We start from the raw sequence: 16,899 nt of genomic DNA, 5'->3' as shown, positions 1-16,899 counted from the left end.
CAGTGTACTATTCCAAAGGCAAATGATGTTTTGTCTTACATGTAATTTGGTACACCCCCAAGCAAATTGGTACCTCCTATCAGCAGTCTTGAAAAAAAAGTAATTAAATTGTTAGCGTTATATGGGCTCACTTTGCAAAAGTACATTGTGGACCGGTTATGGAATCTTCTTTTCAAAACCCACGCTCATGAATTTGAGGCACCCAGACTATAAAGAACTGTGAAAGGGAAACCGTACGTCGAGAAAGAAAGTGCGGAATTGGATATGAACCATCAATTTTTAGAAGGATCCTTTTTAGAATTCGTTTCGTTTTCTAAATTCTTCTTCCAGAGAAGAAAAATTTCAGGTATGAAATCTGTCTTTTTTCCAAAAAAAAATTCTTTTTCATTTTTGTTTTTTGTTCTTGAAATTAAGTAATTTTTCTACCATTTTTCTATTAGCATAAGACGAAACAGCGGAAATAAGAACCTTTCCCAGCCCTCGTATAAGGTTAGTTTCATTTAACATGCAATTTGAATTACTCTCTGAAATATAAACACTAGTTGAGATTTTGATGATCAAAATTACGGAAAATTTGGTTCATTTTCTATGTTCTTGATTAACAGGGTTTCCCATTTGTGAAACGAAATTGATGATATTTTTGTTAGCAAATTCTTCTGTATTTTTAGTCTTTGTTAAGGTTAGTCACAGCCATGAGACTGCAACCTCCTTAGGACCATAGTCAGGGGTACTGTGGTGTTCCTTGGATTGGTGGAAATGGAATCCTAAAGATTTACCACCTACATTCAACTTGATGAGCCAGAATAAATCAGGAGTTTAACAAAATCACCTCTAGAATTTTTGAACAATGCATTGTAGTCTATCTTAATTCAGAATGCAAGTGTTCGTCACTAGCCAGCATTTTAATGTACAATCAATCTTATTATCTGAACATGCTTGTTTCGACTGTGAACTTTCCTATTAGGTATCTTCAATGTCAACCAAAAGAAACACAAATAACAGGCTTAGTCCCTTACATACTTGTGGTAAAGCAATAGTTATCACAGATGAGCTTACAAGGCATACTAAAAAAACTGAAGGTTTACCAGATCCGAAAGACTCATAACACAAGCAATCTCTACATTTGTTAGCCGAGTTATGTAATGAATATTGTAGATAGACATTGTAGCACCAGGCGACATGTTTCTAATGGTAATTCATAGAATAATAAGTTTATTATAAATCTCTGCAATCTAAATATAAGTTTGTCTATAATTTGGTTTTAGGTATCTAAAATGGAGAATAGAGGAAACACGGATAGAAGACTTGGTCCTTTGCATACTAGTGGAAATGCAATGGTAACAACAGCCTACAAGGCCTACAAGAGAGTAGAATTATTGCCTAATCCAATTGGCACAATAGCACAAAAACTAGGTAGAGTTGTGAAGCCAACTGTTTACATTCTGCAAAATCACTGCCTAGCAATCCTCTCTTACGCAGATGATCAAATCTTATTTGTTGAAAAGGCCATTGAGAATGTCTTCCCGCCATCCAGCTACATCTTCAACAAGATCGACACCCTTGTACATGTCACCGAGACCCTGCCGGCAAGATTTGACAATGCAGCCGACAAATTACCAGCGATAATACAACGAGTGCCGTATTTGGAATGGGCATTAGCCCAATTGTTTTTGATATTGAGTTTCTTGATTAGTACACTAACTAATTGGGGAGTGGATGGAGCTAATGAGAAAGAGATTAGAATTGACACAAATTCTCATGATGAAATTGCTACAAATAATCGTGGGCTCACTGGAATTGAAGAAATGTGCGTCCCAAACAGTACGGGCAATGACACTGGGGAATGTGAGATAAAGGAAGAAAATGAGAAACAAATCAAGGAGACATACAAAGACATATTGGTTAAGAAAAAAGATGTTAATGAAGAAGAGATTAATGAAAAGAATGGCGTAGCAACTAGTTATAAGACAATATTAGAGATGGGTATGAAGGAAAGTGAAGATGAAATGAGCCAACAGCAGCAAGGAGAACAATCCGACAACAAAGAAATTGGAAGTGTGATTGAAAATGATGAAATAAAAGAGACTAATGTGATTCAGGAAGAACAGGATCCAATTCTAAAGCTTTTTTCTGACGCAGGGTGGTTTAACATGTAAGGAAATTTTGATGGCTACGAGGAACAAACAAGATGGTCGTCAAGTAGATGCTGAAACGATTTTAAATATTCCAACACGTGTGAAAGGTTCTTATTTATTTCTGTTGTTTCTTCTGTATTTTTTGCTTTTCAAACTACAACATTTTGTCTCAGTTTAATCTCTAACATTTTTCTAGATTTACAAGTTCACTAAATTGGGTTTTCTTTTTCTCTTTCAAATACTTGTTTTAATAAGCAGATTACAGGCTCGCTGCACAGCGGCTGAGATCGAGCCGTGCTGAGCGCAAGTTGGAAACAAGAACAAAATTGTAAAAGAAAACAGTTGAGATATATAAAATTTGATCAAGACAATGTCAGAGGACAACAAGATAAAACTTAGTCAAAAATAATGTTCGAGATTTTGATTAGAGCTGTAAAAGAAATTTGTACTTGCATTATTGTCTTTCTGAATTCAAAGGTGAAGAAAAAAAAATTAGAACGCCCACCGTGGGGCTCGAACCCACGACCACAAGGTTAAGAGCCTTGCGCTCTACCAACTGAGCTAGACGGGCTGATTGGCCATGATCTCCCACTTTCTGTATATATTTATCCCTACCTTGCCATATGTGGATCCATTATGAGTAGGAGTTCACCCGAGTCAAATCTAACCGCATTAGGACCTTAGTTATTTGAGTCGGCCCAGAAACGGATCTAGTTATTTGAGTCGGCCCTGAACCCAGTTCAATTATATGTACCCAAAACCGGACCCAATAAAAACGACGAGTAATTATCGGGTTCGACATTTTATCAAGTATTTCGTTACGTTATTTTGAAATCAATTTGGAGTCTAGGTATGAAAACTCAAGAGTCAAGACCCATAATGTTATACATCATTTTCACCATAATAGAACCAAGATGAAAGAAAGTTCAAAGAATATAGTCTACGGACTAAGTAGAGAAATAAGAATAAAAACTAAAGAGAAAAAATAATTAACAAATTAGTGGAGTAGTGTTCCATCACGTCGATTAGAGAACATGAATACGATATAAGGATGAGTTCACCATTAACAAGAAATGGAGCTCCTGGTAGCTATTTTTGTGGAATCATAACATCATTACTCATGCACTTTAGTTTCCATGGATATCTATATTATAAAAAGAAGTGTTGTTTGTGTAGACTGACAAATTCGACCATCGATTTCGTCATCCTACGATTCAGATCGAAAGATGGGCGAGAGATATTTTAGAACGTCGGATCCCTGGTTTCCTGATATAGAAATGGTCCCGTAGATACTTTGGTTTCCTAATTAATAACATTCAACATACCATACGAGACGTTTCCTCATGCCACTATGTTTCCTTAAATAAGGACGCTCCATCCTTAAATAAGATGTAATAAAGACGTTTCCTCATTCCTTAAATAAGATGCAATAAAGAACAAGTTGTCGTAACTTGGGAGCAACCTCAACTGTTTGCCTGTTTGATCTCTTTCTCTGAGATCCAGAGCCTACTAATGGAGGATTATCAACGGGTAATGAATTGTGTATACGAGGAATTACATTAAAGCTATTCTTGGGTGATTAAAGAATCGAACTCATTAATCTTCTTTTCGTGAATTTCTAGCGAAATCAAAGTCTTTCCGTGAACTCATTATGAGGAATTACGATTGTATGCTTTTCTGTCAAAATTTTAACTCATCCTGTTGCCCTAGCTAACCCGAGTTCTGCCTCTCACACTTATTACTTATAACACAATCATACCTTTGCATTGCAGGGGTTTCGCTTGATTAAAAAACACGCTTGCCTGAATTTAAAATCACTAACCATTAACTGTTTGATCATACATATATATATGTAGTTTTTTTTTCTTTTTCCGATCACCGTATTCTATTTTTGATGGGTGCAAATTTGACAATGTATGCTTATGCAATTCGCGATGTTCCCTCATAGTTTATATTGGTGTGCAGCTTGGTTTTAGTTTTGAAGCATTATAACGTCCATGGTGAGTTTGTTACAAGATCTAAACTACGGTTTCTTACCGTTGGAGATGGTACTGTTCATCCATGCAATTCAAAGGTCCGTTGAATTAGGCTTTGACAATAAGGTATTATTTACGTCATGTTTTGTACGTCGTAAATCCTAATATTAGGCACAAAATATAGGTATGGATGATACTACGTCCTCATGTAACTACAAAATTTTATTGACTGGGTTCTATTGGTGTTAAGTGCAGCACCACTGCACCAGGTACAGCAAAAACATGCACTACTCTGGTTTCAGGCAAGGGTGGTAAGTGCAGCACCACTGCACCAGGTACAACAAAAACATGCACCACTCTGGTTTCAGGCAAGGGTGTGTTGCACAACTAAGGTAGTGGGGGTTGTTAGGGATTATGTTTATTGAAATCTATAACACCTCCTATAAAGAGTCCCCGACACCGATGGCAGTGCAAATAGCTCCAGGAACTCCAAGCGTTGAACTTTGCAAACCAAGGGATCATTATGTTAATTTCCTACTATCATTGTTATGGGTTACCGTTAATAGACCGACAAATTTCCAAAAAAGAATCAAGGAACCACAGCCGGGGCTGTACGCCCCGACTAATTTGACCCGATAAATAAAACATTTGGCAGGATCTGGATAACCTTAACTTTGTTGTAACTAAGTTTCCTAATATAGTTACAATCTAACTTAATTTCCTAATTAAAAACAACTAACCTTAACCCAAAAAATTAATTTTAAAATTCTTTGTCGCGGCTAAGTTTCCTAATATAATTAGACTTTTTAATCTACCTTAATTTCCTAAGTAAACACGACTAACCTTAAGGCTAAATATTAACTATCAAAAGAATTTTAGAGGCCGCGACCGAGCCCCGACTAACTTATACATCCATCCTCTAGGTTTCAATCAAATAACAACTAATTTTAATATGGAGGTTGGATCCTAGAATTTCTAAACCACGGTCGGGGTCGTAGGCCCCGGCCAGGACCACATACCCCGGCTAATCACTATGCTGTTCATAATATGGGTGTCGGCTAACTCAACACATATTATAACGTGGCTATTGGAATAATGATTCTGATAAGTCCCTAGTCCCTACTAACTCACGTGTTGGCTAAAATGTTATGGGAATGTACATACCTGTTGACCGAATAACATAACAAATCGACAGAGGTTGAGCCCGATTGTGGGCCGGGGTGATACCTAGTCTTTTTATAATTTTATGTTCATTTTCTTCAAATGTGTGTTTTTTTTTTCTTTTTAATATAATGCAATTTAGCATATTGCATTTTGCATTGCTATTAGGAATTAGAGCATCCAAAATCATGGAACAAAACCAAATTTGATGAGAAAACTAATTGCACCGGTGTGAAGTAAAACAAAATTTGGTCGGGTTATTTAGGATTTGAGATCAAATATAGCCTGAAACCCTGCCCAACACTAAACTTGCTCGAGCGGAGGTATTGTGTGCGTCTACTAGCAGGTGGTGGTATAAATAACGTCTCACAAAATGTGCAGGTTGAAGCATCCTCCTGATCATGATCGAGCGAAGATAGAAAGTACGCCTTCCTTGGGCGTACAAATAACATCCATCCCACCAGGCGTACATATTATGTCCGCTTGATAACAGGCGTGTTTATAATGTACGCCTGTATAGGCCGTTAATTAAATGTCCTCCCACCAGATGTTTATAATACGTCCACTCGATGTTTGTAATCTGCGGCCGTGTGGGGCGTATGCCATAAGTATGCCTGATTTTAACGGTAAAATATGTATTTATAATAGAAAATCGAAAGATTATGAACGGATTGAACTTTTGTTTTCTAGGTTAACTTACTTGTTGTTGCTGTGGAGAACAAAGTAGAAGAGAGGAAAAGAAACGAGCATGATATGTCAACCTGGATTTTAAGCGTCAACTATAGTGGAGTCTGCACGTGCTTGTAGTACGCTTGAAGCATCAAGCGTTAATTTAAACAGCGCCTGAATCAGGCGCATGTATAATGTCCTCCCCACCAGGCACTTATCAATATGTGCGCCTCACACCAGGCGAACACAATGCGTGCGTTTCATTGGGGCGTAAATTAAATATCCATTTGATCAAATGGTGGTAATACATACGTCCCTATATTGCGCGAGATTTTTATCTGTGTCTGACATTAAACAGTGTTTGAATTTTCGTCTCACACTCGACGCTTACTATACGTCTGTCCCAATCGGGCGCATATTTACGTCCGCCATTATGCGTGGATTATACTTCCGCTCAAGGTCAAACGCGCCAATTATACATCCGCTTGATTAAATTTTGTTATTCTTCGGTTGCGTTTGACCATGGAGCGAACCAAAAAAAATAGATTTTAGTTTGCTTTTTGCTCTTCTCTCATTCTCGTGAGTATGTTCGCTAGTAGGACTTTGATAATTTGTATTTTATTAATTGCACCAACAAACTAATATGATCCTAGCTGATTATACTCCTGGTCACAATTAGATATTATCTTAGAGCGTCCACAGTGGGCGACTAAACCCAAATATTTGGTCATTTGAACAGACGTAGTGGAACGTACTATCGATCAAATTTTGATCGACGACTAAAACCCAGAGTATATTTGGTCTGGGACCAAGACTAAACCCAAATATAGTCGAGCGTTGGTATAGTCCACGCCCCACCATCAGGCGGACGTATAGTCCACATCCCGCACCAGGCGGACGTATAGTACACGCACCATATCAGGCGAACGTATAGTGCACGCCTGATTTCTTTTTTTTCTTTTGTGTGGGGCGTGGTTTATACCAACGCCCCACTGTTTAAAACTTTCAATTGCATGGGGCGGGCTTAATACCTCCGCCCCATTTTCTTTATTTTTTTATTATTATTTTGTTTTGAATTTCTCTGCACCGGGCGAACGTATAATCTCCGTCCCACACCAGGCGTTGGTATAGTCCACGCCCCACACCAGGCGAACGTATAATGTACGTCTGACCAAATTTATTCTTTCCACCGTAGCGTCACACATCAGACTATACCCAAAATTTGGTCTTTTTTGCCCTCTTTGATCTTTGGTTATACTCGCACCACTGCAGTCGCTCTTAGACATCTTCTATTCCTATTTGATTTCTTAATCTGGACGTAGCAAGAAGCTTAATTTCTTAGTACTTGCAATTTAAGATTCTGATGTAGGCCCACGTATAAACTCTATCACTTCAAAAGCGATTTTCAGTGGAAAATAACGTAATTACTTTTTGAATCTTGAAACATTAAACTACGATTTATTAATCGACTTTTGGAACACTAGCAACAACTTATCCATCAATTATTATTTTTAAGTTAAAATAAGAGGATACTTCGTCACCTTGTTATAAATTTATAGCGTATATAGTCTTGTTTTACGGAGTTATGCGAAACTGGGTCGAGTATCTGTCTAGTGGACCCGATAAGGACCCGAATCTTATCGGTTCCAAACGATTTTACCTGTTTACTATATTTGCTAATAGGCCCGATATTGGGACCTGGACCCGAACAAACTGATTCCGATTCGGTGAGGTAATCAGGTATCCATTGGTAGCCATACATTAAGCAGAGGGATGCTATGAGAGGGACGGATTTTTCAATTTATATGTACCAAAGTTAACCTAAATATTAGACGAATGAGTATATTGATCCATTTATACGAACAACATGTTTTTTCCTTCTTTTTTTTAATAGAAAGGTTAATTAAGCAATATAATATAATAAGTACAATCTCATTTTTATCAAAAACATTACATATAATACTTTATTTTCATACTCGTTGGTGCAAGTGATTTGACATATGTTGAAGACTTCTGATCCTCGTTTCTTTTGCTACGTAATGCACTGCTGTCAAACGGGAGTATTTATGTAACAACACGTTGACTTACTTTTATTTGATAAAAATGATAAGTATTGTCTTGAAATAGATAAAATCAAGGAAGAGTAGAAAACAAAGAGATGAATGAGAACTTTTTTTTTTTTTTTTGTAAATTAGTTATTTTATAACGAATAAAGAAAGATTACATAACACTTGTCAAATGATAAAGGTGAAAACATTTAAGGATTTACTGCTAACTGAACATAAACGATTCTTATCTAAATAAAAAGAAAACATTGGAGAAAAGAAGGCATCGAATTTCATTCTTGTCAATGAAAACCTGGTTCTCTTGTCTTCTTTGCCAAAACATATGCTAATTACTTTAATTTCATTTCCGTTCGGTTATTGATATTCTCAGAGATTTAGAGGTAACAGATTGATTTCTCCATTGAACTGAATTACACTTCTCTTGAGCTATAATGCTTTGACAATCTCCTTCAATCTAAAAAGTTGTGATTTTCATGTCAGTTGTTCGGTTGAGACAATGCCAATTCATATTGTCGTTTCTTGTCTATGATACATATATTATCCCGCCATTCTAGTACGTAATTATATGTACGCAAATCCATCTTTCGTGGAACTATGATTCTAACTCTTTTGTCTTGTATACTGATAAGAGCAATGCTTTCTCTGGAGGTGTGTAGTTCTTATGTGCATGTGCTAACATATTGCTTAAGAAGTTTATAAGATGCTCCCATGTGTGCTTTAGACTAGCTAACACCATTTTCACCAAAAAAATTACTGATGATAAATACAATTTGATCTTTTTTCGCATGTCTTTTATAATATTGGTAGATTTGTGAGGTATTATTTGATGAGTTTAAAAGCTCATATGCGCTCCCAATTCCATTCGAATGTCGTATTTTTCATAACTTCTCGAAGAAAGTGTGAAATGACGAGGTTTTCCAAGTACACCACAATCTTTTCGTTTCAACCTATAAGTCAAATACCTTGAGTGATCGTCTACAGACAAAGTCGAGACAATACAACTACAAGATATTCACTTGACAATAGTTATGGTACAAGACCAATTGACTATAGGATCATTATCAAGTGATTAAGATTTAACGTACAAGTGTAGTTTACTTTATTATAATAAAACAATTGTAATGAGGAAGTAAAGTAAATGACACAACAATATTTTGTTAATGAGGAAACCGCAAATGCAGAAAAACCCCGAGACCTACTCCAGTTTTGAGTACACTCAAAATTAAGATGATATACAAAGAACAAAGTCAACTTCGTATAGTTGAGACCAAGTAATCCACCCGTAGTTACTTAGTTCCCTCAGTATGCCTGCGTCTAAGACCGCTTGTTCAAGCACGTAAATCTCAAGACAAAAATCACTATCTTGAGTTGCTTTACCGATGTAAAGTCTTAATCACTCAACTCCTTTTGATCGTCTTCGGTAAAGGAACAAAGTTGTTTGGTAACTACTCCAATAATCTTTTAAAAAAAGATTCGTTAAGTTTTTACAAAGGCTCTTCCGTTTAAACTAGTAAACTACTTTTTCGAGTAAGATCAAATTAGTAACTTGGATTCAGATTCACAACTATCAAATTTGAATATTGAAAAACACCACCAAATGATAGTTGCCAATCTAAACGACTATATGAAAAATTTATCAAAGATAAATCAAATATAAGTCGGATCCCATCCGATCAAGATGTGTGCATAAATTGCGAGATACGAAAACCAATAAGGAAAATCTTCTTGTATTTAATTACCTTCTTTTGTACCTGCACAACACAACTTGAATCCACTTATGATCGATCATGCACAGAATGCCGTCTGTTAACAATGGATGATCACCAGTTGTCTTTAGATCTAAAAACAGTTTTAAAGATCCCGTCAATACATTAATCTAGTTTGAGCAACCCTTATTTCAGAAGAAAAGGGACACAAGAATAAACAAACTAGGTGCAATCAAAGTTTCAACAAATGTTAGTCAATCAAATCAATAATAAAAAACTAAAATAACAATGCAGTAATCTAGTTTCCCACCAACAGTACTTGTTGAGCTTCTTGATCCCACAGAAGTATTTAAATGAGTCATCGTAAGAGATTTCTCCTAGTTAGGCTACTTTCCTCTCCGAATAGATGGCTCCACCAGAAACAACACGAATAAATTTTGCCCGGCTTTTAGGATAGTTTGCAAGAAATGCAAACTCAACTGTTTATAGACCAAGGTTTTTTGGACAACAAGGAAATTCCAAACCGAAAATATTCTCAGAATATGCAATAAGTACCTAATTTCGGTTTTCATATTTCCAACTAATATCAAACCTGTAATTACGAAATCTAATCATTAGAAAATATCTAATATTAGTTGAATACTTAAATCATATAACTTTCTAAGAGATATGTTTTGATTGCTAGAAAATCAAAAACATAAAATCAAAAATCTTAATTTAAAGATTCTCAATATTTCGGTTGGGATCACCTTGAGTATCAAGGAATATCTTTGAACAATAAAAGATAAGAATTATATTCATGTTCAAATTATGTCGACACCTATAAATTTCCTATTTAGCAAACCCTAATTCCAAACTCACACAAAATTGTAAAGTAATATGTGAATGTTGAAGATCGGTTTTCATTTGGGACCAGTTCTACCATGACTCCTAACGTAGGTTAAGATCGGTTCTACCAAGTCTCCAAAAATAGGTAGGGATCGGTTCTACCTTGACTCCCAATAATATCTACGATCGGTTGTACCATATATCCCAAAATAGGTAATGATCCCATTCTACCATGATTCCCAACAATATAGCTAGGATTGGTTCTACCAGATATCCCAATATAGGGATCGGTTCTACCAAGACTTTCAACATAACTCAAGATCGGTTCTACAGTATATCCCAAACCAGGTAAAGATCGATTTTATCATAACTCTCGACATAAGTCAAGATCGGTTCTATCAATTTTTTTACCTAGTTTCGAATTGGTCATCCAATATATCTTCAATGAAACCCGGACCAAAACACCTATTGTTTTCCTTTCGATTACAAAACAAGTTTCGCATATATACTTCCTTTAAACATATGTAATTAAACATGGTTTCCTATGATGAAATAAAACATATATCCAATACACAATCAAGTAACGAGTTACAAAGATTATGTCGATGTCGCATTCACGAAGTTCAAAAGATAAATTTTATACTTCGTAATCAAATATTCTTCCTTGACACTTTGATCATAATAAAATGACCAAGTCTAATGCTAGAGTATTAAATATAACCTCGCATGTTATGTTTCAATCTTAAACGACTTAGAAGAAACGATAGGAATGGAAACAAGTCAAGTCAGTATCACTAACCTCAAGTGAAAGGATGTTGTCTTCATTGTAGTCGATACATCTTCACATTCTTCAGGTCTTCAAGGTAATACTAGTATGTCTCAACATTCCTAGAATTTCTAGTCTAACCTAAATGAAGTGACTCTAATACATTTAATCAAGCGACTCTAATTGAGTTTGATACTAAAATATGACAACCAAACTTGACAAACCAACGCTTGGTGGGTTCAATGGAGTAATGCTCTAACAAAGTGTTTTCACTTGTGTTAGAGAATTGATCGGTCGAACTCGCATGCGTTGCTATCTCAAGCATGTTTGTCAATGTTAGTGATCAAAACTATAAGTCTTCATTTCTAGTCTACTATAGCTAAGGTCTCGGACTAGGATATAAAGTGTAGTTGAGCTCAAGAACTCCATGGCAATCATCATACAAGACGAAGAACTATTCAAGGAACCTGTGGATCTTCATCGACTAAAAGGTATGTGGAGACTTGAACTTATCTATCACTCAAAAGTCTATTTATCTCCTATCTTGAGACAAAAGTCGTTTTGCTATATAGACTTAGATTATACACATTTGTTATTTCGAGCCGAGTTTATCTCGCCTATCGATTTATCGAAATATGTGTTGGTAAGCTTTCACTTTAGCCAAGTTCATCTTTACCTAGTGACGAAAGTCATGACAAGTTTCAATCACTTTGAAAATTGCTTACTTTGACGAAAAATAGTTTGTGAATAACAATTATAGAATATCAACGTCCTCTAAGAATATTTCAATGATTGAAATGAGAATTTAGATTATATAACCATTGGAGGATATAAGCATTGTTGTGGAAAAACATATATGTATAATTCCTTATTCCTTGAACCGAAGTTTGCGAACTTCGTCGATCAAGAGAACCGGAAATAGTGGCGTGAGCCAAGTCCGCGAACTGGCAGAAGTTCTCGACCCGAGAAATTCGGCTAGAGTTTGTGAACTCCGTCCGAGAACTTAAGTCCGCGAACCCAGTCCGCGAAATTGAGTAGGTTATATCTAAAAACGATGTTTGTGAACTTATTCTTATATAAACTAAGGAATGCAAATTGCAAACCGTGGCTATATAGTTCATGAACCGATTCGAGTGAATCAAATCGTTTTTGCTTCGATTGTGTCTTGTGTAGTTACATAAGATTTCCTTGCAATTGAGCAACTCTCTAACTAGTTCATTTGAGTCACTTGAACTAGTTATGGTGAAGAAGAATATGGTTGATATGAAAGTGATCATATGGATAACCATTTGGTTGACTATTGTTGAACAAACAAATGTACAAGTTTGGTTACACAAGCCTAGAAACGTGCATTTCATTTGTGTGTAACAAGCTAGTTTTCGATCTAACGGTTGAAAGATATTAGCTTGAATCTAATCAGGTTTTCATCTAACGGTGAATATTGAATGCTTTCTTACCAAGATAACATTGATTGCAAACCCTGATTTGAAAGACTATATAAGGGAGAACTCTAGCAACTGGGAAACCTAATCCCCACACCTTCTGTGTGATACTAGTTATGCTAAGCTAGAGTCGATTCTCCTTTAACCTTTGGATTCTTCTTCTAAACTAGGTTAACGACTTAAAGACTTCATTGGGATTGTGAAGCCAGTCCGATACTACTTTCTTGTAGTTGTGTGATCTGATCTTGTTGTTTCTATCGTACGAGTACAATTGTAATAATTGGATTGAGATTGATATCTCCGACAGGCAAGATATAAAAGAAATCACAAACACTTTGTCTCATCGTTTGTGATTCCGCAATATCTTTTTTCGCTGCGTCGATTAAGATTATTGTGAGGTGATTGATAATACTAGGATGTTCTTCGGGAATATAAGTCTGGTTTATCAATTGGTTCATGTTCACCTTGATTTATCAAAAGACGGTACAAAACTCGTAGGTATATTCGTGGGAGACGGATTTATCTATTACCGTAGACTTTTCTGTGTGATACAGATTTGTTTATTAAAGTCTTCGACTTTGGGTCGTAGCAACTCTTAGTTGTGGGTGATATCAGCTAAGGGAATCAAGTACGTAGCATCCTGCTAGGATCTGAGATGTAGGAGCATAACTGTACCTTGGATCAGTATGAGATTGATTGGGGTTCAACTACAGTCCAGACCGAAGTTAATTTGGAGTAGGCTAGTGTCTGTAGCGGCTTAATACAGTGTGTGTTCAAACTGGACTAGGTCCTGGGGTTTTCTGCATTTGCGGTTTCCTCGTTAACAAAATTCTGGTGTCTGTGTTATTTCTTTTCCGCACTATATTTTGTTATATAATTGAAATATCACAGGTTGTGCGTTGTTCAATCAATTAGAATATCCGACCTTTTGGTTGTTGATTTAAATTGATTGACACTTGGATATTGGTCTTTGGTACCATCCAAGTTATCTCTCTAGTATTTGATAAAGACTCGCAGATTTCTATTTGCTTGAGTATATATCAAATCGAGAGATTGAGATATAAACTCTTTGATATACTTTTTTATCTAGATTGAGTCTGACTGTCTAGTTGATTCTCTAGAAAGTATATTGGAGTTTGTCCATACAGATTGCTAAGCGAAATATTAGGTGTGGTTGTTGTACCCCCACTTTTTCAATTGGTATCAGAGCAGGCAAACACTCTAAACCTGATAAGTTTGTGTTTGTTCGTTCCTTAAAAATTGTCCCATGGGAAATTTCTTTGGAAAACTTGCTCTTGGCATCTGTAACGCACGCCATAAGTCCTTAAATATTGCTCAAGGATTATTATGGTTAGAACCTCCGGGTTCACATGATAATCTCATTTCATCTAAGAAGGAAAATTTAGATGATGAGAACCAATCTAAAGGAAAAAATAAAAAGAAGGAAAGATTGAGGAAACGTTCGTCACGCTCAAGGATATGGACCCTTACTAGATTAACTCTTGATCTCTTTGAGGAATAATATCGTAATGGATCAATTGATAAAGATCTATTTAGAGCGTTCGAAGACGTTTTTAAACTCTTAGAAAAACTTAATTTTGTTAAGTCTAAGAATCCTTCCGAAAAAGGTTATGTACATGTTAAACCATCGAATAATATTGTACAACATAGGAATCGGAAGAATTTTCCTTCTAGCCAGATCAAACGAAGGATAGAAAGCTCTGACTGCCCTGATTATCATCATTACGTTGATTATATCACGGGGACTGTTCACACATATCAACCAGAAATGTTGCATGAGAATTCCTCTGCACATTATGCCTCTTGGTAACGAGCCTGGCACTACCCCATTTGTATATATCTTGGAATGGGGCAAGAAATGTTTGAGTTGTGTATAGTTTTGTTATTCTCTTTTAGAATACCAAATAAAGATTTCTACTGCATCCATCGTCTCTCACAAAAGTGTGTTGTCACGGGATGCATAACCTTTGATGTGCAAACGGCTAAGAAAATCCCACTTTCCTTGTGTGGGTCGCGGTTCACAAATGGGTCCAAGCCCATTGTTGGTCTTATAAAGAAGAAGTTCGCGCACCCTCTTCTTCATCACCCGTCCACGTACGTAAACCTCTAGGGTTTTGTCTGTTTCCTCCATTGAAGCCTTCTTGGAGAAATTGAAAGAAAGGGTGTTCAAGATTCACTCCAAGTAAGTAAATTCCTCTTGTTCCTTTCAATTTCTTAGATCTCATGATGAATTCTAATGGATCAAAAAGAAGCTCCAAAATATCAAATACCTCTAGCATGGATTTTCCTTGTGACCAAAATTCTTTTAGGATTAGGTTTGTGGATGATTCTTGTGCTAGAATTTTTGAAAAGATTTCATCTAAAGGTTTTATCCTAGAAAATAAATTGGATCTCTTTAGTAGGAATGAAGAGGATTTAGCTTGCTTCAAAAAATTCAAGCTTGAAAATATCTTTGATGGTCATGGTCAAGGATTTGATTCTCTCACAAGAATTTTCTATGCCAACATTCATGATGTTGATCTTAATAAGATGGAATTCAAATCCATGATAAATAGAAAAAGATTTCTTGTTGATAGAGAATTAATTTAAAAGATTACCAACATTCCGTTGGGAAACATGCGTCTTCCTAGACCAAGTGATGAACGTCCATCATGTGATGAAATCTCTCTTGGGCTTTGTGGCAAGAAGGTAGCTTGGAATCAAGGAAAGTTTCCTACTAATGATCTTAGTATTGCGTTGATGGCATTTGGAAAACTTGGTATCTCGAATCTTTGTCCCTCCACAATTGAGAATTCTTGGTAGAGTCATGAGTTTGCGGAATTGGTCTATTTCCTTGAATCGGGTGCTCAAAGTCTCGATATTTGTGGTTTTATCATCTTTCAAATGACTTCGATGACTTCACCCATCAAGATGTTAGGTTACCCTTGCTTGATTGGTCAAATTTTTCGTGATCGTGGTTTTGATCCAATTGGAAACTCTCTCAGGGTTCCCAAACCGGTTCGTCCCTGTACCTTCAGACGCATAAGGGAGAATGTGTGCAAAAGACAAAGAGATGCTTCACTTAATGATTGTGACCCTACCACCTTGAGCCTTCTTAAAAAAATTCACAAGGGCGTGTGTAAGGTCGATTCAAGGGTGAAGTACGTACAAGAACAATTGTCATTGGTTGCAACTAAGTTTCCCGAGCTCAAGGAAGAGTTGAAAACAATTCAAGCATCTTGGAGTATTTCCAATAAGGAAGACAATGAGTAAAAGATGATCTTTTTTCCTAGTAAATCTTCTATTTCTCTTGTTTTATTTAGAATAATAACTAGAGTTTGGAATAGCCATTATTGTGATTACACATAGCTATGTCCAACGTTTTCATCTTCATGTTTTAGATTTATTGGTTTAAATTCTAAATTTGTTTGGAAGATGATTTTTGCAGTATTAATCTTTATGGTTTTGTATATTGCAATATTGTTATGGGATATGTGTGTTTGCGTCCGTGAACTACGATTGTCCCATACCTCGTCAAAAGTAAAGTCTTTCGTATGTTGATATGCATGTATTGATAAAAGAATGAATAGACTTTTGACAAATACAAAAGTTAAGCCTATTATGCCAATTATTGATGGAAGATAGGTTAAAATATTTTGTTTGCAAGGATTATGTCTATTGAATGTCGTTATGCGAATAGTGATGGAAAATAGAATGAATCCTTGTGTATTCCGCAGTATTGATCTTCCTTGATCCATATTTTATGTATTACTGTGAGGCTCCATAAAGTGTCTTATGTTGAGCACTAAACGGCCAAGTTGATTATTTTTGGGATTAGCTTTGTTGTTGTTCCGCGAGATACTTTATGTCGAGCATATTCAACTAAATTAATCATCTTGTTTGGTTATTTAGTTGTTGCTCCGTAAGTTGTCTTATGATGAGCATGGACAATTAAATTGATTACTTTGTGATTAGTTTGGTTGTGTATTTCGATTAGATTAATTATGGATTCTCTTGTGATTAATCTAATTGTATAGTTTTGAGTCTCCATAAGTTCACTTATGTTGAGAATTTTCGATTAAATTAATCATGGGTTCTCTTGTGGTTAATTTAATTGAGTATTTTGGATTCAAATTCATACTTGTGTGTG

The 16,899-nt window shown here is 36.0% G+C and overlaps 1 protein-coding gene and 1 non-coding gene across 2 annotated transcripts; one reads left to right on the top strand and one right to left on the bottom strand.

Annotated features, from left to right (window-relative positions):
- The first annotated feature begins 419 nt into the window (after positions 1–419).
- Positions 420–2,680, top strand: LOC113298092. Its single transcript, XM_026546762.1, has 3 exons — positions 420–489; positions 1,266–2,242; positions 2,394–2,680. The coding sequence occupies exon 2, from the start codon at positions 1,275–1,277 to the stop codon at positions 2,154–2,156; it is 882 nt and encodes a 293-aa protein (XP_026402547.1). The 5' UTR covers positions 420–489; positions 1,266–1,274; the 3' UTR covers positions 2,157–2,242; positions 2,394–2,680.
- TRNAK-CUU lies at positions 2,634–2,706 on the bottom strand. The gene has a single exon. It is a non-coding gene; the product is annotated as a tRNA-Lys (tRNA).
- Between the last annotated feature and the right edge of the window lie 14,193 nt (positions 2,707–16,899).

Source organism: Papaver somniferum, chromosome 7 (assembly GCF_003573695.1).
Source record: "Papaver somniferum cultivar HN1 chromosome 7, ASM357369v1, whole genome shotgun sequence".
Lineage (NCBI taxonomy): Eukaryota > Viridiplantae > Streptophyta > Magnoliopsida > Ranunculales > Papaveraceae > Papaver > Papaver somniferum.
The sequence above is the reverse complement of the archived record's forward strand: the minus strand, read 5'-3'. Positions and strand labels throughout refer to the sequence as shown.